The sequence below is a fragment of the Nothobranchius furzeri genome, chromosome 18, assembly GCF_043380555.1.
Source record: "Nothobranchius furzeri strain GRZ-AD chromosome 18, NfurGRZ-RIMD1, whole genome shotgun sequence".
NCBI classification, from domain to species: Eukaryota; Metazoa; Chordata; class Actinopteri; order Cyprinodontiformes; family Nothobranchiidae; genus Nothobranchius; species Nothobranchius furzeri.
In genome coordinates this window covers 17,041,672-17,064,502 of record NC_091758.1, presented here as the reverse complement: position 1 = coordinate 17,064,502, position 22,831 = coordinate 17,041,672, and the positions used below count along the sequence as shown (strand labels likewise).

Genomic DNA, 22,831 nt, shown 5'->3' with positions numbered 1-22,831 from the left:
GATGGGTTGTGTTCAACTCCAGAGTAAACACGAGGGAGAGAATCAGACCAACCATGGCCGGTAAGCCTGACAAACAGAAAAAAACTGCATCAAATTCTTTGGGGGTCACACATGGATTGTAGCTGCTCATCCTTAGCTATGACTGAGTGAATTACAATAAAAAAAACTTGTGATTAAAGCTTAAATCCCCCTGATGTCTGATACAGTATCTCTGACGTAGTCACCGTTAACTCATCTGGACCTGCCAGTCCATCAGAACGCTGAGCTTCAGGCGGGTCACCGTCAGCCTGCAGCAGGTCTCCTCATACTCAAACACAGCAGACGTCTCCTCAGCACCTGGAGGAGACAAAGAAAAATTCACTATCTTCTCATTTTAGCTTAAAGGTCTGCTGGAACATAACATCTCTTCTGTAGCTAAACATGAAACAATCTGAGTTCATCTAGAGCTCTGGAGCTGTGTGAGGGCCAACAAAGGCGGGTCCTCCTCACCCGACACATGGACGACAACCGTGGATGGTTTGTCTCTCAAACCCAGGACAGTAACGGACTGGATGAACGTCTCGCAGTCAAACGTTCCATCATCTGCAGCAGGGCTGTGAAACAACCAGACTGAGTAAAGCGGAACAGGGTAGTTTCTCTCCTCAGATTCAGCGCGGCTCACCTGCAGCGCAGGCAGCCCGACCGCAGGCAGAACCGGCGCAGACGGGACTTTCTGACCCGGTAACCAAAGGAATGACCATCGTCCAGGTAGAGTTCACCTGCAGCACGGCCCTGCACATGGAAGTAACAGCAGTCACCACTCTACTCACCAATCATCACTGCCCCAACAGCTCTAAGGCACCAAAAGACTCCCAGGGGACACCTAGGACAGGTCCCCGGTCCATCACAGGGACACACAGAGACAAACACCCGCCACTCACTCACACCTAATTTAGAGTCCAGGTAACCTGACATGCTTGTTTTAGTCTGTGGAAGGAAACCCATGCTAGCATGCTAAGTCCACACAGGAAGGCTGCAGCTGGGATTTTAGCCAGCAACCTTTGTAATGACTAATGGCTCCTCACCTCTCACTTGTGAGTCTGATAGTGTTTTAAAAGCACTTTTTTTTTAGAAACTAACAAGCAGACAGCTTCCTCTAGTCCTCGACTGAGTAGCCCTCTAGTGGCTAACTTCGGTAATGCACCAGATTTAAGACCTACAGAGAGCCGCTGACTTCAGGCTCCTGATTATCCGGTTAATTAAGGGTGGCAGAGATTAATACGTTCATTTAGTTATTAGCCACAACATTAGAACCACTGAGCGGGGAAACATGAACATTAGTCTGAATTTAACTGCAGTATTTTCTACATCACCTCTCAGACCACTACAGCCTGTTTAGGCAGCAGATGCATGCTGGTGTGTTTACTATAAACTAAGATTATTAACTAATCCTCTGAGCTTGCATAATCTATTCTGTTGAAGCGTGATCCCAACATCCTCTGGTTGTCACCTGACAGTTTAAGGCCACGGTGAGAGTAAGAGGAAGCTGCTGGAAGTCCGCTGCACATGTCCCACTTCCTGTTGATCTACAGACCACCGAGCCGCCGCGCTGGAACACCGGAATCTGTCTGAAGCAAACATCAAACTAAAGCATGGTCTGGAGCTTTGACTGCCTGTCCTACAGGAGAGTGTGACTGAGAGGACTGACGGTGTCCAGGGTGACTGGAAGACTCAGAGTCTGGCCTCCTCCATATTCCTGTCCAGAGCAGATGTCGTACCAGATCTAAGACAGAAAAGAACTTTCAAACCACACAAATAATTCATAAAACAATAACTATACAAGTCCATGATGAGTGTTTTACTTCATTAGATCCAGGAAGTAAGACTCTGACCTCCTCAACTCCTGGCTGTGTTACAGGACAGGCGAGCAAGGCTCCCCCTACAGGACACAGAGCAGCTGTTTTACAACCAGCTATAATAACATCTTATGATTACAGACAATAATGTCCTCACCAATCATGTATTGACTGTCCTCAGTGAACGTATGTTCTTCTCTGGGAAACTCGGTCCACAGAGGTCTGCACAACGAAACGCGTGGCATTGCGATTAAACTGTGTGAATGATGAAGTGTGAAAGACGCAGATAGAGGTGACTGACCCGTGTGGCAGGTCTGCACCTGACCAGCAGGTGGCAGCAACACTGACCTGACTGGAGGCAGGCCGGAGTTGTGGGCGTAGTGGAACAGAGTGTACCAGTAGGGCAGCAAATGGTACCTGAGATCAGAGAAGAAGGGGGGTGGGGGTGATGAGGATGTCACATCCTACAGAAACACTTTGTGGCATAGTCACCACACCCATATCAGTGTTAAACCCAACCACAGCTCCCATTTGTCTTTTACTGGTTCATTGCTGACTTTCCAGTGTGGGAGCCTTTCGGTGTATCACTACATCGCTCTTGTGGGGGTTGGGGGTGCGTGTCACTAGTGTAGGAGTACTAGTAAAGCTAGTTAAGAACTCATCCACCATTATTTGTCTCTGTGGTGCCACCTCTGTTGGACGGCGGCGCGGATCGCTGCTGTGACTTCCTCCCCAAAGAGCCAGGGCTCACGCCGCTTGGTCTTCTTGTCTGAGTGGCCCCGAAAAAACGGCAGCAGGGCCGCCGCCTGGTACCAGCGCACCAACAGCTCTGGTTCTGGATCCTGAACGAACCCCCCAACATCAGCTGAAACACAACGACAGACAAAACCCTGAGAAACCATCAGTCAAACCCAACAGGGCTAATTCCCAGACACGCTCACCTCCGCAAAACACGATCCCCGCTAGACTCAGAGACAGAACCATGGGAATGGAAATCTTCAGATGGTCCCAGCTGGCCACGTTGTCGCCGGTCCATATTGCTCCTGCATCCCAAATTCATGCCACAGCACCAAACAGCTAAGTCGGGGATCCACACGGGATATTAACAGACGGTTATTCGTTTAAACCACTCACCAAATCTCTGAGATCCTGCAAAGAAGGAGCGAGAGAGGACAAAGGGTCTCTCTGAGCCCCCTGAGCGGGTCAGCAGGCCGTCCGCTGTGGCCATGTGCTGCAAGAACATCAAATACACACAAAGCTTAAAGGAGACATGTTATGACTTTTTTATGGTCGCTGCAAAACATGTTTATGAAGTTCCTTGTACTAAATCTCTCTGTTTTATTCTTCTAGACCAGGGGTGTCAAACTCATTTTAGCTCAGGGGCCACATTGAGGGAAATCTAGTCCCAAGTGGGCCGGACCGGTAAAAAAAAAAATAATTCAGATTGTTTCCTTTGTTTTAATACAATCAATATAAAACAAGGCTGGAGCCTGAGGACAGTGTAGTACAAGTACGACACCTGAAGTGTACTTGAAAATTTGAAGAAAAAAAAATCAACAAATAAAAAAACATTCCTTAGTGGTTCAGAGCTTACAGATCACATGGCTAGATCAGTTTCATGCAGCACTTAAAGTATATTTGACTCATTTTACTTTACATCTTTTAGCTTTCACCAGCACATCAATATTAGGAGTCACATCCTGAGTGGCGGCCAACTTCAGGATGTGATTCAAGTTCTTGTGTGGGCCTTGAGCGCAGCTTTGTTTTATTTATACTCATTACAGAGAAAACTTGCTCACAATGATAAGTTTATTTTCATTCTACATTGTAAAGTATGAAAATAAAGTTTACACAACCATCTCGCGGGCCGGATTTAACACGCGGGCCGCACGTTTGACACCCCTGATCTAGAATGAGCCGTTTCAGAGCTCTGTGTTCAGAGCAAAGCTTCCAGATCCGTTTGAAATGGCTAACAAGCTGTGAGATGACAGCTGACTGGACTTCACACAGCTGAAGCAACAACGATGTAATGGATATCTTCAATGTTTAGCCACTTAATGCTGAAGGATCATCATGACACCTTAGGAGACGTTCGACGAGCTCAGTTAACAGAAACACACCCATGTTTTATCTGACACTTCCTGTAAACAGCATCCATGAGGAGCCAACCGTCAGCAGTCGTTTCAGTAGCGTCAGCATCCCTCCAGGTTCATCTAATATTTTACCTTGACCCGAGCAAGCAGGCTCACCTGGTAGAAGCCGTACAGGTTGTGTAGATCCCGATGTTCCCATCCTCCGTGATGCACCGCGTCCTTCGGCAGCGTCTGCTCCGGCCCACTGAAGACCGACGGCTCGTTCATGTCGTTCCATACAAAGAGGACGGAGGTCGACCCCTCCATCAGACACAAAACATTCTACTGTGAATGCTCTAAATGATCCTCAGAACACCTGAGCTGTGATCATAGATCCGGTTCGGGAGAGTGACTGTTTTGGATCTTCACCTTGTATTTCTCCAGACTGAAGCAGGTGGAGTACCAGGCTCGGGTCGCAGTGCTGCTGAAGTCAACATAGGAAGACTCACCTGAGAGAAAACCGAACTAAATCACCAATTCCAACCAAATTCAAGGATGTTCAATGGTGCTCCAGGAGGAGTAAAAGAAAATAAATATTATATTATTGGGACTGTTTAGAGTACAGGAAGCGCTTTTGCTTTTAGCCTTTTAGATTTAAAGATGTGATTCACTCATTTAATGCATTAGCAGGAGTCTCTAGTAGGAATGAATGCCTTGTGAGTCGTTCTCGGGGGGGGGGCTCATGTGCTCCTGTTTGAGGATGTCGAAGTCAACTGGAGGAGAAAGTAGCTTCAGGTGACAGGATTTGGAGTCTTATTTCCTGATATTTGAACATCTCACCTCTGATTGGCCAACAGCAATACGACTCTACCACTGACTGTTGTTTTATCGCCTGTCAGTGCGCCCCAGGGCAGCTGTGGCTACATCGTAGCTCATCACCATCAGCGTGTAGTGTAAAGTGCTTTGGAGTCCTTACTCTGAGAGGCGCCATACAAGTGCGGGTCATTTATCATTTTATCATTTATCTACACAAATAACATGATGTGTGGTGGAGTTACTAATGCTAACGGTTAGCTAGCCAAGACGTTCTCTGCTGTTTCCTGGATGCTAATCCAACTACAGCCTTCCCCGTCGTGAGTCAAGATGGGTGAGTCCATGAACGTTGAGTGACAGTGTGACGTAGATCTGTCAGGCTTTTCTAATCTTAGAGGGTCACCGTCTGTTTTCTATCAGAAGCTAATGCAGGAGATGGATGTAGGAGACTATTTTCATGTTCTGTCTGCATGTTAAACTCAGAATGACTGATTATGATCAGAAATAATTAAAAGTGTTTTTTTAGTGAGCCATTCCTTTAATAAACATACAGTACGGGGTCCAGGGACACACATTTAGGAGTTTTTGCGTTTCTTCTTCCATGTTTAAGTTTTTTTTAGCAGAATGAGTCTAATTTTACAGGAAGTGGTTCTGCCTGAGGGAGTTAGAGCTAACTCAGTGTTTTATGTGGTAAAAAATGTCTCTACTAACCGTGAAGTCTGAGTTTGGTGTTCGAAGTGGGCGGAGCTTTACCTGGCCAACACGAGCCCTGATAGATGTGTCCTTCTCTGTCTCGAACAAAGTGTCCTCCGTCTCTGGCCTCACGGTACAGGGACCAATCAGCATCCACCTTGATGTGGGGATCACTTATCACCACCATCTAAAATCACACATGTAAGAACACAGGTGATAAAGTCTGGAGAAGCTGAACTATTTGGACCTGACACGGACCTTCCTATTCTTCTTCTCTAGATGGCGCTGTAGTTTTGCCGGTTCGGGGAAACGAGCCGAGTCCCAGGTGAAGTATCGCTTCCCATCAGTGTGCTCGATGTCCAGCCAGATGACATCATAAGGGATGTTATGGCGATCGAATCCAGCATCCACAGCCCTCACGTCGGCCTCGTCGTCGTAGTTCCAGCGGCACTGGTGGTACCCCAGGGCAAAGAAGGGGGGCAGGGCTTGGTAACCTGAAACAGGAAGAACAGGTGCGGCTTCACCCTTTCTAGCAGGGATGTGTATTTTTGAAATTCTGGCGATACGATACATATCACGATACAGGGGAAATGATACGATATATCGCAATATATTGCGATACATTCAGTCAGACGTTACAAGCAATTTTTTTTTACTGAATTTATTGTAAGAATGTTCAATAAACAGTCCAAACTGATACGTAACATGTTTAACATGAGGTATCTGAACCATGATGGAGGGATTTACAGTTCAATGGTGGAAACAAAACCCGTTGCACACTGCTGCCAACTAGCGGGTGGCGATTGAATTGCACAAAACGAAAAGAAAATGCACAAAAGTTTGCATGTAAATTCTTTCAAGAATTAGATACACGGCTTTTGAATATCGATGTAATAATCGCAGGGAAAAATATCACGATATATTGCCATATCGATATTTCCAATACACAGCTTTTGAATATCGATATAATATTGTTGGAAAAATATCACGATATATTGCCATGTCGATATTTTCTTACATCCCTACTTTCTAGGATGCGTTTGTTTCTAAAACTGCATCGTGATCTCAGTGCTGCGTGTGCACCTGTCAGCTGGGCGTACTGGTGGAACAGTTGATGTGGGCTGGGCCCCAGTAAAACCATGCAGTCGATCACCCCGCTCTCTGAGAGCCAGTGGACGTCAGTCTGAACCTGTGTCCTCCTCCTCTTCACTGGAGGCATCTGCAGGAAGGTTAGCGAGTTCCTCAGAGGTTAAATAAACCTTCTCACTCCCCTTTTAGACGTCTGTGTGAGTGACAACAACAAAACACCACAACCCTGCTTCTGCTGTTAGAACTATAACATGTTCCATAAAAATAATCCTCAGATCTGTGAGCAGCCTGGTCTGAAGTAGGACGGGACTACCTGGGGGTCTGTAGGGAGGTACTGAAGGTTCACAAAGGTTTCCGACGCATTCAGCCAAAACACACCGATAGTCCTGTCTGCTCTATGAGCCACCATCAGCGGTACGGAGCCGTACAGGCCCAGGCGGCTGTGCAGGTCGTAGGCAAACACGTCCAGGTTATACAGCCGATAAGGTTCTCCGTCTCTGTGTGAAGAGAACCGTTTGTAAAGATGGTTAGTGAAGCACAACCCACCTGAAACTGAGCGGCTGGTGAATACCTGGTGTCTCTGAGCAGCAGCTGGTCGGAGTGTTCTGGAAGGCCGTAGGCGTGTCTGAACCCGTGAAGGCAGAGATCAGCGCCGATGCTGCTCGGACCTAAAGTATACGCACCGCGTGTTTCAGTCAAAACGTAAAAATCTGTACAGGGTTTAGTCTGATTGTCGTATTTCTCTTTAAATGTAGTTTCTAGCGTTACCGAGAACAGAGAATGTAAAACAGAACGACTTTCATTTGACTTATTTCAGCCTAGCTTATGTCTCGTCACAGCAACCAGCAGCTCAGCTGTTTAACACATCCTGGAAAATCAATGATCTTGTGCAGATGGGTCCAAAAAGCAACCCATCCCTGTAACACAGACACATCTAACATTTATTATACGAGATTCCATTTAATAGGTAAAAGAGAAAGTAAACCGTTAGCTTTGATGTCAACAAACGTCCTGAAGGTCTCCCTCCATAAACCTGTCGGGTCATCGGTAGGCTGAAACAAAAGCAGGAGAAAAAGGATAAGTTCTTCATCGGATCAAGACTCAAGAACCTCTGAATGTTTTCTTACCTCCCTGCCATCAGACGAGGTTCCAGAGAGCAAACACAAAACAAGATGCCGTTTGTAACACTCTTTGTCTGAATCTGAACATGTCTCTGTGGACCTCACCTGGGCAGCTCCTGCAACCTTTCAAACCACAGTTTGCCTTTGGAGTTAAACGTAACGATCACTTCCTGATCCTTCAAGATCTCCACTCGGAAAGGAAAATGCCACACGCGGACCTGGTGTTGTGCCAGAGACCAGGAAAGGGTGACAAAATCCTGAGTCTGTGACTCCACCCTCAACCTGTCAGGCGTAAGATCAAACAGCGTGTAGAGTAGCTCTGTCACACCTCAGGAAAGGAACTGGAGTGTTGCTCAAATAAAATAAATCATTAATACCAAAGAGCTCTCTTACTGTTCACTCTGAGGATCTCCAGTCAGCACATCAGAGACTCGGTAGCGGGCTTTACCAGGCTGAGCCTCATCTATCAAGATCCTCACAGTGTCACATTTACAGGGAGACACAGTAAGAAGCAGCTTGGTCTGAATATAGGAGCAGGTAAAAGACTGTTTAGGACCACAAAGTCTATCTGGTCTTTAAAAAACAGAAAAAAACTAACATGATCTTATTAACTTAACTTATTAACTATTAACTATAAATATCAAAACGATTGAGAGCTTTATTTATCTTCAGATTAATTCTGTTAGAAATGTTTCTTTTTTTTTACTTTTTGTTATGCTTTACTTAAAATATCAGTTAATTTGTGATTCTTTTAGCATCTTTAATAGTATAACTGTTATATTTATTTAAAAACTATATTTAAACCACACATATACGAAGAATCCAATGAATCTCTGAGTCACACAGACCTGAGTGTCAGCTTCCACCAGCTGGAAGCAGACTCCCTTCTCAGTGAGCACCATGGTGTCTAAAAGGGCCCTGTACTTCCTGCTGGGACCCTGCATCTGTCTCCTGAATAATAAATAGCACAGAGGTGTCATCCAACAATGTAATCTGTTCCTCAAATTAATCAGAACAAACTTGATTTTGTGCTTTTTCATGGTTAATTTGAAAAAATAAAAAATAATACCTGTAAAAAGCAACATTCTCACTTTTCTTGTACTTCTCCTTCCCTTTATCATCAGGGACCTCACTGAGACCAGAAGACAGAAAAGATCACTCTGATACCCTCAAGGTACTCAACTTGAAACAGCTTTATCATTTAAAACATCACAAACAAAGAAGATGAACCTTAACAATCATGGTAGCAGGTGTTAGAAATAAAACATGTCATGTCAAGTTCAATTGGCAGGTTTGTTCCTCTGGGGTAGTGACACATATCTGGTTTTTCTGTTAGTTTCACACAGGAAATGTCAAAGGTCAACAACCTATCCTCCAAAAAAATCAAGCTAATACCTAAAAACGGGCTGATTATCATCCGCCATGACACGCGAAGACTGACAAAAACAACAGCTGGCTACAGTTGTCCCTTTACGAAACACTCACTAACTGTCCATGTTATGGTTTCGTCTCGTTAGTTCGCCAAAGAGGAGCTGTCCGCTAAAGGAAGTGGCTGCAAGCAAACAGGTCAACTTCCGGTTAAGAATTTCAAAATAAAACCGCATTAGCCTGATTTCACCACACTACTGTACACAAGTGAAGGCTCTGGTTGCTAAATTCTGATTTTAGCGATTCATCCCGAATTAGTTCCACGTAATCCTTAAATCCAGTCATACACAAGCTGTTTAAAAAATCACTTTGAAAAAAATAATAATTTATAACTATAATAATAATAATTATTATTATTATAACAATAATAATAATGAAAAGAAGAAGAAGAAGATTTTTTTAAATGAACTTTTATTGAACATTTGACAAACGAGCAAAAGCGACTACATTTCAAAATTCGTAAACAGAATGACATGACAGAGTAGCTCCAAAGTTTGTGTTCATGCCAACTTGCATTTTGTAGATACTATTCAACTTGGTATAATAAGAAGACAACAAACAAACAAAAAACCAACAAAAAAAACTGAAAATGAAGGGATACAAGTAAGAAAATGTGAAAAAACAAATTCTATGTGTATATAAATGAAAATTTTAAAAGGGGGAAGTTAAAGAGCAAACAAGGTCTATTGTGTATACCATCCAAAAAGAGGTTAGAGATTAGTATTTATAATGAAATTATAAAGCTTCATGGCATTGACAATTTACCTAAGGATCTCAACAACAGTTTAATTTAATTTTTGAGATAGTTCAAGGTAGGTGGATTTTTGAGATATTGGCATTTGTGTATGAAATTTTTTGTAAAGATTATGAGATGATTAATTTGGTATTTTTATCTTTTAGTATAATACCAAATAAGATATCTTCAACTCTGAAATTATTAATATAAATTTGGTTGGAGTTCAGCCATTCCTGGAGTGAATTCCACATCATAAAAATTTTATCACATTCATAGAAAAGATGTTTGGTCGATTCATCATTTTGTTTGCATGAGTAACATTTTTCCACATAGAACTTAAATCTAGTTTGTATAGAATGGTTGGATGGGTAAATATCATTCAAGGTTTTAAAATGGACTTCTTTATACTTTGGGGGTAAAGAGAATTTTAGATAGTTGGTTCTCAAAATTTAAATTTCTTCTTTTGAAAAGTTGTGTAGTAACGAGAATCGGAGTATTGGGTTTGGATAAAAGGTTTTGTTTAATTTGTTTCTCAGGAAAATATTATTATATTTTTTATTGAAAATTTCTATCCCATCAGCTGCTAATATTTTGAGTCTAGGGTTAAATATATAACCGATAGAAGCTTTAACTAGATGAACTTGGGTTATTTTTAATCACCTTATTATGTTCATTTTCAGAAATTTCAACATCATGCTTGAGACTTAAGTTCTTAAGTGAAAGAATATGTCCATTTTCATCTAAAATATGTGTCACTGACCAAATTCCTCTGTCCATCCAACTTTTTACAAATATGGTTTTGGTTCTTTCCAAAACAGTTCTATTATTCCGTATCGGAACATCATGTGGGCTGAAGTTATGTTTGAAAACCATTTTTCCAAAAAAGAGGACTTGTCTGTGGAATTCGAAAAGTTTGAGAGGCAACTTCGGGATTTCAAAATCACATCTTAATAGGAATTCCATTCCTCCAACTTTTTCAAATATAAATTTTGGAATTGTATGCCAAATTTCCTCTCTATTTATTAAGAGGCTGGTCCGCCGCCTTCTCCGAACCTGCTAAGCTCAAGGCGCCAATTTCCACATATGCGCCCATTACCAAGGTCGGGGGCTTCTCCGACCAAGGCTGGCCTTCCGTTCCTCCACTGGAGCTGGACTTGTCCTCGCTGTTTGGCACCAAGAACCACCTCGCTGGCCCGCGAGCAATTCCCGCTTCTAAGCATGACCAGCTGCTGACGCGGCTCACCAACCGCGCACACCAGTGCGCCTTCCAGACCGGCGCTGCAGGAAATAACATTGTCCTTCTTGCCTTTGGCGTTTCCAAAATAGTGGAAGAGCTTGACGCTCCTGACGAGTCAAAAACCACCATTACTAAAACTGCTGATGCCATTCTCAATCTGTGCGCTGCTGTACTCACCGGTTCTGCTCGCATTGCTGCCTGGCAGACCCTTATCCAACGGGCCTTGTGGCTCAAGGCCCTGCCCTCCATTCCTAAACACCTGCACAGGGAGATGCTGGAAGGCCCCATCACCTCTGACGTTCTGTTTGGTTCCCATCTTAGGAGCGTCATTGAGAGGGCTCAGAAGACAGCTGAACTGTCAGCCATGGTGTGAGACCTGGTCCACCCTCGGTCAGCCTCGCACTCCGGCCGTTCCTCCAGAGGATGGGATGAATGGCGCAGAAACTTCAGGCGCCCAGCTGCACCGCCCGCCCCACGGAGCCGGACCCCCGCTGAGGTGGAGCCGAAGCGGGACCAGAGAGTTGGCGGCCAACGGTTTCGAAAGAGCCAGCAGACACCGTCTTGGCAGTCACAGTCGCAGGAACCTTGCCGAAAGCAACCACGAAAATGACTCGTTGGGGGGAATGTGTGTGCTTATGACTGTAATAACTCTGTGAATGATGTTGGTTTTGAAATAAAACCCAAAAAACGTCACATAGAGAGCACAATCCTACAGTCCTCTGCAGAATTCTCTGCCAAATCCTCACACATGTGTCAGACTCGAAGACTGGTTTCGGGAGTACGAGCTTTATTAGAGACTGCTGGCTGCAAGCGGTGCTGAAAAGGCTGACGGAAGGATGAGGTCTGAGTTAGAAAGATGGAGGTTTAACTGTCTTAGCTTCTGAATACTCTGATCATGGAACACGGTGGAACGATGACTGAGTGAAGAGCCGGTGTGGCGTCTTCCATATATAGACATGGATGACGCAGGTGCAACGTGGAGGGAATCCCCGCGAGGGGCATGCTGGGTAATGTGGTCCGAGACAGAAGCCGGTCAGCTGGGAGAGCCCGGCCTGGGGGCTTGGACTCTGACAGGACCCCCCTGTCCAGGGACGGCTCCTGAAGTCCCCGGGCCACCTCGGTGGGCCCAGAAGTCCGAGATGAGGGCAGGGTCCAAGATGGAGTGGGCCGGCTCCCAGGAGCGTTCCTCGGGGCCGTAGTCCGCCCAGTCCACAAGGTACTGCCAACCCCGGCGGCGAGCGTCCAGAATGCGCCGGACGGTGTAGATGGGCTCACCGTCCAGGAAGTGGGCCGGCGGAGGCGCTGGAGCCCGAGGCGGCAGGAGTGAGGATTCCACATAAGGTTTGAGCCGGGAGGTGTGGAAGGTGGGATGGACGCGAAGGCTTGTAGGCAGCCGCAGCCGGTATGCGTCCGGGTTGATGACCTTCTGCACGGGGTAGGGTCCGAGGAACCGGGGAGCGAGCTTCCTGGAACCGGCGCGGACCCGGAGGCCTGCCGTGGACACCTAGACCCTGTCCCCTGTAGCATATGAGGGGCCCGGGCGGTGCCTGCGGAGGTGTTGGTGGGAGTAACGGGCGTTGGCCCGGGTGATGGAGGCCCGCGCCTTGATCCATGCATTTTTGCAGCACCTCACCGGGGATTGAGCAGCAGGCACCGCGACTTCGGGTTCCTGGTGGGCAAAGACCGGGGGCTGATAGCCATAGCAGACCTCGAAAGGGGACATCTGAGTGGCTGAGGAGGTGTGAAGATTATGAGACAGCTCCGCCCAGAGGAGGTACTTAGGCCACTGCGAGGGCAGCGCCGAGACAAAGCAGCGGAGGTACCGGCCCAACTGTTGGTTTGCCCGCTCCGTTTGACCGTTGGTCTGTGGGTGGTAGCCCGAAGACAGGCTGACAGAAGCTCCCACTAGATGGCAGAAGGCTTTCCAGAAACGGGCCGTGAACTGGGGACCATGATCCGAGACCACATCGACCGGGAACCCGTGGAGGCGCACCACGTTCTCCAGAAACAGTTCTGCAGTGCGTCGGGCCGAGGGGAGGCCCGGGAGGGCGATGAAGTGAACAGCCTTGGAAAGCCGGTCAGTGACCGTCAAGATGGTGTCGAGGTCGTTGACCGGCTGGAGACCTGTGACAAAGTCCAGCCCCATACGGGACATGGGGCGGCTGGGCACCGGAAGGGGTCTGAGGATGCCAACCGGAGCCTGGGTGGATGCCTTAGAGCGGGCGCAAACGTCACAAGCGCTCGTGAATTCCTTAACATCCCTCTCCATACGTGGCCACCAGAGAGCCCGTTTAAGGAACCTGAGAGTCCGAGAGAAGCCTGCGTGACCAGACAGGCGTGATGAGTGAGCCCAGGACAACGCCTCACTGCGACAGGCCAAGGGGACGTAGAGCCGACCGGCGGGGGTCTCTGGCGGCGCTGGGTCACCCCAGAGGGCGTTTTGGATGGCCTTCTCCATCGGCCACCCAAGGTGGGCCACAAAACGGTGCTCCAGGAGGATGGGTGCCGGCTCGGACGTGGGCGCTGAATGGGTGAACTGGCGGGAGAGGGCGTCCGCCTTCTGGTTCTTTGTCCCGGGGCGATAGGTGAGATGGAACTCGTAGGGTTCGAAGAAGAGGGTCCAGCGAGCCTGGCGAGGATTTAACTGCTTGGCGGACCGTATGTGGGTTAGGTTCTGGTGGTCAGTCCAGATGGTGAACGGCTGAGTGGTGCCCAGAAGCCACTGCCTCCATTCCTCCAATGCCCATTTTATGGCTAGCAGTTCACGATCCCCCACGCCGTACTTCTGCTGGGTGGTGGAGAACTTCCTGGAGAAGTAGGCGCAGGGATGTAGCCTGTCGTCGGGGCCGCCTTGGGACAGGATGGCGCCGACGTCCGAGGCGTCGACCTCGACCACAAAAGGGACTCCCTGGTCCGGGTGGCGCAGGATAGGAGCCGATGTGAAACGAGCGACTAGGTAGTGGAAGGCCCGAACGGCGTCTGGGGTGAGCCGGAACTGTTGACCAGGAGGGCTCGGTCGGGTGAGAGAAGTGAGAGGTGCTACAATGGTACTAAAGTCTTTGATAAATCGACGGTAGAAGTTGCAGAAACCCAGAAAACTCTGCAGTTGCTTTAGGCTGGTAGGTAGGGGCCAGTCCTTAACCGCCTGGACGTTCTGAGGGTCCATGGTTAGACCTTGATCCGAAATCAGGTAGCCCAGGAATGAAATGGACCGCTGGTGGAAGGAGCAATTCTCGGGCTTGCAGAACAGGTTGTTGTCCAGGAGCCAGGTCAGGACAGCGAGAACATGGTGGTGGTGTTCAGCCTCTGACTTGGAGTATATCAGGATGTCATCCAGGTAGGCAAACACCCACCGTCCCAACATGTCACGGAGGACATCATTGATGAAGCGTTGGAAAACGGCGGGGCTATTGCACAGTCCGAAGGGCATGACCTGGTACTCCCGGTGACCAGTGGGGGGTGATGAACGCCGTCTTCCACTCATCTCCAGCTTTTATACGGACCAGGTTGTAGGCGCTCCGGAGGTCCAGCTTGGTGAAAATCCGCGCCTGGGAGATGGCATCCAGGGCGGACGTGAGGAGCGGCAGAGGATGGCGATCTCTGACTGTGAAGTTGTTCAGTCCTCTGTAGTCGATACAGGGGCGGAGATCACCCTCCTTTTTCCTCACAAAGAAGAAGCCTGCGGCACCTGGGGACGACGAGGGTCAGATGAAACCCTGCTGGAGGGCCTGGTCGACATAGTCCTCCATAGCTCTGGACTCGGCGGGGAGAAAGAAAAAAGGCGCCCCCAGGGTGGAATGGTCCCTGGCTGGAGCTTGATCTCCATGTCATATGGACGGTGAGGCGGCAGTGCGGTGGCTCGCTGCTTATCAAACACCGTGGCCAGATCCCGATAGGGCGGTGGCAGATTGGGTGGCGCTGAACCGGAGCCACCTTCCGGGCAGTCAGGTAGGGGTGGAGGAGGAGAGAGGTGGGTCTGGCACTGGGCCCCCCATTCCAGAAGGCGAGCTTGGGACCAGGAGATCCGTGGGTCTTGGAGGCGGAGCCAGGGAAACCCCAGGATCAGAGGAGAGGAGGGAGCATGGATAATCAGGAAATGGAGGGTCTCCCGGTGGCCCTGGACTGTCATCTGGAGAGACTGCGTTCGGTTTTGGACAGGGTAAGGCTGGAGGGGCCTGCCGTCCACCGTGGTCACTGGTACAACCCTCTCCAAGGGGGTAGTGGGGATCCGTAGGCGTACAGCCAGATCCACAGCCATAAAATTGTCAGCGGCCCCCGCGTCCACCAGCGCGTGCATCTGGAGCGAGGTCTCGCCATATTGGAGGGTGACGTGCAGAAGGAGCCGATTGGAAAGGGCAGGGGTTGGAGGTGAACCAGGCTGAGCGACCCCGAGACTCAGTGGGTTCCTTCGTTTCCCGAACGGAGGGGGCAGTTCATGCGTCTGTGGTCGGGGGAACCACAATAGGTGCAGAGGCCCTCGCGCCACCATCGCTGTCTCTCCTCCGGAGGAAGGTGGCCCAGTTGCATGGGTTCCTCAGTGGCAACGGGTCCGGCAGTAGGCGTGGGGGGACGAGGAAAAAGTCCAGGCGCCCTGGATGGACGAATGAGAGGCTTGGGCCGAACCAAAACCCGCTGATCCATGCGCAACGCCAGATCCACAACTTCATCCAGGGTCTGGGGTAGCTCCTTTCCCGCCATCTCATCCCGGATGTAGGTTGCCAGTCCCTCCAAGAAGATGGCTCGGAGGGCAGAGTCATCCCACCGCAGCTTGGCGGAGATGGTGCGGAACTCCGACGCATATGCGCACACAGAGCGCTCCTTCTGGCGGAGTTTTAGGAGTCATGTCTCTGCCCCCATTTCGCTGCTGGGTGGAACAAAAGTCTTTCTGAGGGCGGCCACAAATGCAGCGTAGTCGCTGCACTCCAGTGATTTGGAGTTGTAGAGCGCAGCGGCCCACTCTGCCGCTCGTCCGGAGAACAGGGAGGTGAGCTGTGCCACCCGAGAGCGCGCAGTGGGGAAGCGTCCTGGGTGGCACTCGAACTGCATGTCGAGGGTAGCAAGCAGACCGTCTGGACTCCCCGTCTCTCCATTCCACTTCTCCGGGAGACTGAAGTGTGGCTCACCCATCGGTGGAGTGAGGGCTTGCAACTGGAGCGCATGAACCTGCTGCTGGAGTGCCGTGACGGCAGTAGACATCTGCAGGGAGAGATCGGTCTGGGAGTTCAGCCTGGTGTTAAGCTGGTCGACCAGGGCGTGGAGCTGAACGTTCTCGCTAACAACCTGCTCCAACTTCCTCTTCATCTGCTCGAACTCTGCTGGATTAATGGACTCAGTCATCCTGTCAGACTCGAAGACTGGTTTCGGGAGTACGAGCTTTATTAGAGACTGCTGGCTGCAAGCGGTGCTGAAAAGGCTGACGGAAGGATGAGGTCTGAGTTAGAAAGGTGGAGGTTTAACTGTCTTAGCTTCTGAATACTCTGATCATGGAACTGGAAAATGGAAATGACTGAGTGAAGAGCCGGTGTGGCGTCTTCCATATATAGACATGGAACATGCAGGTGCAACGTGGAGGGAATCCCCGCGAGGAGCATGCTGGGTAATGTGGTCCAAGACAGAAGCCGGTCAGCGGCTCCATCCGCTGGCACTTTGTCGTCCTCGTGCATGGGCCTGGCTCCCATTCATTCTTTAACTTTGGACTCCACGCTCCGCGGTGCGGATCAGCCTCTTCCAGCTGTTTCACACTCGCCCTTTCGAGCGCAGCCCTCCATGGGTCGCTCCCAGTTCTCTGGTGCGAGCGACGGCGGTAAGGGCGCGAACCCAGTCCTCAGACATCGTTCACGTGACCTCGAACACGTGTCCGCTGTCGGAACGCGCGCAAGAATGGCGCCGCCTTTGTCTCATGAGCAAATGGATATCAGAGACCATTCATTGCGGTCACACACTCCATTTTCAGTCCGCTCCTCCTCCCTTCAACAGGATCGTGGAGACGACGTTCACGTCACAGGAACCATCTCAGGCCCTGGAGCTGGAGCTGCGAGAACTTCTGTCCAAGGACGCCATTTCCCAAGTCCCTCGCGGACAAGAGCTCTCAGGCTTCTACTCCCACTACTTCGTAGTACCGAAGAAGTCGGGAGGAATGAGACCAATTCTCGACCTTTCCCTGTTCAACTGCTCCATAGCAGTGATGCATTTCCGCATGTTAACAATGAGGCAAGTCCTAGAATACGTGCGTTCCGGGGACTGGTTCACGTCAATAGACCTGAAAGATGCGTACTTCCACATCCCAGTAATTCCCAAACACCGGAAGTTCCTCCGCTTTTCATTAAAGGGAGTTCAATACCAGTTCAATCGTCTCCCTTTTGGCTACATGCTAGCCCCGCGCACCTTCTCCAAATGTCTGGAGACCACTCTGCAGCTATTGCGCACGGCGGGAATGAGTGTTTTATTTTACCTGGACGATCTGCTCCTATGCGCCCGGTCCAAGGACGAGGCGTCAGAGCAAACCAGGAAGTTAATGGAGCATCTGTCAACCCTGGGGTTTTCCATAAACTAGGAAAAGAGCTCCATCCTTCCATCCCAGTCGATTGTGTTTCTCGGGGTGGAGCTGAACGCCTCCCTGATGAGAGCACGTTTGTCTCCGGCGAGAGTGGCAGATCTCACCACGGTGATCCCCCACGTGCAACCCCGCAAGATCGTGAGAGCCCTGTTAGTCATGAAACTTCTGGGCATGATGGCTGCAGCCCACGCTGTGGTGCCGTAAGGTTTACTGCACACAAGGCACCTGCAGCGTTGGTTCATCCGCCTCCGGGTACACCCGATACGTCAGAAGAGACGTATGTTGAGGGTTCCCTCTTCAGTGGGCGGGGACCTTGCTCACTGGGGGAATCCCTGCATCCTCTCACACGGGGTCCCCATCGGATGTCCTACGTCACACGTATCTGTGTTTACGGATGCGTCACTGTTGGGATGGGGGGGCACGTGCTTGTCCCATATGGTGGCAGATCGCTGGCCCTCCCACACGCACGAGCACATAAATGTGTTGGAGCTTATGACAGTGAGGAATGTGATCAGACACTTCGCTGCCCTTCTCGAGGGCTGTCATGTCGAAGTTCACACAGACAACCAGGTGCCGGCAGCCTACATAAATCACCAAGGGGGAGTTCGATACCTCCCACTATTGCGCGTAGCCACAGATTTACTGTGTTGGGCACATGTCCACCTGCTGTCCATCAAGGCCACCTACATTCCGGGGATCCTGAATGTAGCGGCAGACATCCTGTCGAGAGGGGGACCCCGCGACTCCGACTGGCGTCTGCATCCCGCACTGATATCACAGAAATGGATCAAGTTTGGGGAACCCTCTGTGGATCTGTTCGCGGCTCGCGAAAACGCTCAGTGTCACCTGTGGTTTTCCCTGAGTCCCCGGGACCACCCCCCACTCGGAGCGGACGCCTTCTCACACCAGCCCTGGCCTCAGATGCTCCTGTATGCGTTTCCGCCAGTCCCACTGATTCCCCGTCTCCTGGACCGAGTTCGGTCGGAACAGCTCTCGGTAATTCTGGTGGTTCCCAGACGCTTGTCTGCGTCATGGTTTCCAGACCTGCAAACGCTAGTGTCCGGTTCCCCGTGGAGGGTGGACGCCCTTCTCCAGGCGGATGGGATAATCAAACATCCTCCAGAAATAGGCCAAAGGCTGTGAGTCTGGCCACTGAGTGGTCACGCTTAGAGGCTTCTGGGCTGCCGCATGATGTGGTCGCCACGATTCAGAGTGCACGGGCGCCTTCTACCGTCGCAGCTTATGCTGCTAAATGGGCAGCTTTCCAGAAATGGTGCACAGAGCGGACTGTTCAAGTGCTCTCCTGCCAGCTGGCGGATGTCCTATCGTTTCTGCAGATGCTAATGGACAGGGGCCTCACATTTAGCACTATTAAAACATATGCTGCAGCTATCTCATCCTGTCACCAGGGTTTTGGAGATAGATCTGTTTTCAATCATCCCCTCACAAAACATTTTCTAAAAGGTGTCAGAAGGAACAGACCTGTGTTCCGCCCGCTATTTCCCCAGTGGGACCTAACGGTGGTTCTGCGCGGCTTGTCTGAAGCCCCATTTGAACCCTTGGACCAGGTCTCACTCAAGTTCCTGTCACTCAAAACTGCCTTGCTGCTGGCGCTGGCATCAGTCAAGAGGGTGAGCAACCTAACCGCCTCTCAGTGGCTCCCGCATGCCTCAGGATCCGGGAAGATGGCGGGTCTGCTGTTTTATGCCCCAACCCAGCCTTTGTGCCCCAAAACATTAATACTTCCTTCAAATCCAGGTCAATTTCATTGGCTGGACTTTTTCCTCCTCCCCATAATTCTGATGAGGAGGTGGCTTCCCACCTTCTCTGCCCGGTGCGCGCGCTCGCACGATATGTGTCACGCACTTCAGGGATTCGCCGCTCACAAAGGCTGTTTGTGCACTACAGAGATTCTTCCCTTGGGCAAGCGCTGTCGACCCAGCGTCTTTAACACTGGCTGTGTGACGCCATTTCACTCGCTTACACATCTTCAGGGCGGGATCCTCCTGAGACACTCAGGGCTCACTCAGCCAGGGGGATTTCCTCTTCTATGGCGCTCCACAGTGGTGTGTCGATGGAAGACATTTGTCAGGCTGCTTCATGGACTTCATCCTGTTCCTTTACTCGTTATTATTTACGAGATGTGTCTTCAGGATCCATCACTCGTTCGGTGCTTGGACCTCAGCAGGCTGAGTGAAAGCATTGTGGCACCACATCAGCCCTACTTGAATGAATTTCATCCTCTTGTGGATGATATTTTTAGTGGGGGCCCCACTCTTCTCTCTGGCTGCCTCAGCCTTTTAAGTCCTGGGCTGAGGCTGAGCGACCCTCACTGAAAGGAGACATGTTGGGTGTGTCCATTGGTTGAGCTAACCAGTGTGGCGTAAACCCATCCAGCTGCGCATTATTCCTATAGCAGCTAGCTAGACGAAATAGAACGTTGGTTAAGTATTGTAACCCCAGATTCTATGAGTCTAGTCACAGCCCTTAAGCAAATGGCCCCACTGGTTCTGTTTAAGTGTATTAAAAGCCTAAAATTCTGTATTATTAATGAGCATCAGACCCACGTGACCACAGAGCTAGCTCCGTGGAAAGGCCTCAGTAGAGCCTCGGTCTGGCTTGGAAACTGTTCGGGATTTTGAGTCTCTGTGTTTGTGTATTCTTTTTTGGATAATTTTTGTGCAATTGTTGGACAAAATGGCTTGCTGTGGCATTAATCGCACTAATAGAGCATCCAAAGAGTCTCCACTTCATTTTTTTCGGTAAGTAAAATTATATTTATGTATTTTAGGTCACTGCAGAGCTGAGCTTAGATTTTAACATATACTGTTTAACCGTGAAATTTAAATGGAATAGGGTAAAACCCAGTGCATTTAACATAATGCTGCACTTTAGAAAATGGGTTGAAATATAACATGTTGGTGGAGCTGGGTTCCGACTATCGGCTTGTGGAGCTCTCGGGAGACCGATGTTTTCCACCCGTTTCTCCCCTCCCCACAGCTCGGCGCATCTCTGTCTGATCGCGGCTTCTGTCTGCTGCGCGGGCTGCCGGCTGGTTCTCCCAGCAGCTCGGCGCATCTCTGTGTGCTGCGCGGGCTGCCGGCGGGCTTGTGGTTCTCCCCTCCCCGCAGCTCGGCACATCTCTGTCTGATCGCGGCTTCTGTCTGCGGCGCGGGCTGCCGTCTTGTGGTTCTCCCCTCCCCGCAGCTCGGCGCATCTCTGTCTGATCACGGCTTCTGTCTGCTGCGCCGGCTGCCGGCCGGCTTGTGGTTCTCCCCTCCCCGCAGCTCGGCGCATCTCTGTCTGATCACGGCTTCTGTCTGCGGCGCGGGCTGCCGGCTGGTTCTCCCAGCAGCTCGGCGCATCTCTGTGTGCTGCGCGGGCTGCCGGCGGGCTTGTGGTTCTCCCCTCCCCGCAGCTCGGCACATCTCTGTCTGATCGCGGCTTCTGTCTGCGGCGCGGGCTGCCGGCTTGTGGTTCTCCCCTCCCCGCAGCTCGGCGCATCTCTGTCTGATCACGGCTTCTGTCTGCTGCGCCGGCTGCCGGCCGGCTTGTGGTTCTCCCCTCCCCGCAGCTCGGCGCATCTCTGTCTGATCACGGCTTCTGTCTGCTGCGCCGGCTGCCGGCCGGCTTGTGGTTCTCCCCTCCCCGCAGCTCGGCGCATCTCTGTCTGATCACGGCTTCTGTCTGCTGCGCGGGCTGCTGGCTTTCAGCAGCTTTTGGGAGACCTCTGTGTTCCACCCGGTTTTACTCAGCGGTCAGCCCAGCGTATCTCTGACTCAGAAGCTCTGGTGTTGTGCACAGTTAACTCCAGTTATAGCTAGGTTGCTACCTCCATTACCTTAGCTCCCACCTCCGCGTTAGCTTTGGGTTAGCTTCAGGTTAGCTTGTAGCTAGTTCGACCGGGTGTCGTCAGTTGATCCCAGCCTTACAGCCCCACCCTCAGCTCCACCTCTCTTCCCTTTTGTGGAATTGTCTGGGCTTGACGGGACCTGTGACATGGTCAAAATGGCGGTGGTGGCCACCTCCCATTTTGGCACAAAAACGTGTTATTGGAGCCTATGGAAATGAATTGTCCAGTATATATGTCGATGGTCCCAACCCACCGCTCTTGTTTTCCCCAAGCTCCATTTTGGGAAGAACATACGCTCATTTTGTCCTGCCTGGAATCATGGGAGACCATGGCTGGAATATTCAGTAAAGCTGGATGCATGCTTTTGTTTCCAATGTCGCAAATTTGGAGGGAACAATGATAGAGATTTGGCTTTCACAAAACAAGGATTTAATAATTGGAAAACAGCACTGGAAAAGGACAAGGGATTCACAAAGCATGCATCAAGTCAATGCCACATAAAAAATGAAAAAGCTGGTCTGAAATGTTCCAAAGAGTGGACACAGGGGAAACAATAGGTAATTTAATAAGTCCCGCACAAATCAAGAAAAACAGATACTACATAAAAACTATTAGAGAAGTAGTTCAGTTCCTAGCAGTAAATGAACTAGGGTGGAAAGCAGTGATGATTTCTCTGCAGGACTGTTCTTAAAAATGGTTGACCACACACTGGCCAAAGACTCCAAATTGAATGAAATAAGCAAACACTTCCCAGAAAATTCAAAATACACATCTCACAACATACAAAAGGAAATTATTGAAACACTGGCAAAAATGGTATTACATAAAACAGATCAAAGATAATTATGACTAAGCCGATTATGCTGGGTTTTGCATTAAAAGTGATGGAACTAGGGACAGATGCAATGTGGAGAATCAGTCAGTCATGGTTAGATTGGTCTGTAATGGAATTCCAGAGGAACACCTGATCGGTCTGCTTTACCTCAGTCAGTTAAATGCTGAATTTATTACCACTCAATTTATTGAGCATCTGCGTGCAGCTGAAATGATCAGTCAGTGCAATGATGGAGCTTCTGCCATGAGTGGGGTCAGGGGTGGGTTCAGGCCTTACTGCAAAAGAAGGTAGGAAAGGATATTCCCTACATCCACTGCTACAACCACCAGCTGCACTTGGCAGTGGTCCATGCAATGCAAGCAGAGCCATGTGCAAAAACCTTTATTGATCTTTCAGGATCTCTACACTCATTTTTCCACCATCATTATGTTTCACAGAACTATGATGATCCCTCCCTGAAACGACTGTTGGAGATCAGGTGGACAAGCCACCATGATGTGACCAAGTGCCTTGTGGAGAATCAGGTTGCTATTATGAGTATCCTGTCAGAGGTTACAGAGGAC

General features: G+C 49.7%; 1 protein-coding gene across 1 annotated transcript; it reads right to left on the bottom strand.

The window, feature by feature from the left end:
* ganc (glucosidase, alpha; neutral C) lies at nucleotides 1–9,191 on the bottom strand. The gene is made up of 24 exons (XM_054741875.2): nucleotides 9,019–9,191; nucleotides 8,693–8,755; nucleotides 8,472–8,574; nucleotides 8,017–8,144; nucleotides 7,729–7,905; nucleotides 7,488–7,558; nucleotides 7,074–7,170; nucleotides 6,816–6,999; nucleotides 6,497–6,632; nucleotides 5,672–5,907; nucleotides 5,474–5,600; nucleotides 4,337–4,416; nucleotides 4,085–4,228; nucleotides 2,970–3,066; nucleotides 2,777–2,878; nucleotides 2,526–2,700; nucleotides 2,184–2,252; nucleotides 1,993–2,057; nucleotides 1,842–1,918; nucleotides 1,688–1,762; nucleotides 1,490–1,603; nucleotides 662–771; nucleotides 490–593; nucleotides 1–336 (listed from the first exon to the last, which is right to left on the bottom strand). Exons 1-24 carry the CDS (start codon nucleotides 9,045–9,047, stop codon nucleotides 227–229), a joined length of 2,673 nt encoding a protein of 890 aa, XP_054597850.1. The 5' UTR covers nucleotides 9,048–9,191; the 3' UTR covers nucleotides 1–226.
* Between the last annotated feature and the right edge of the window lie 13,640 nt (nucleotides 9,192–22,831).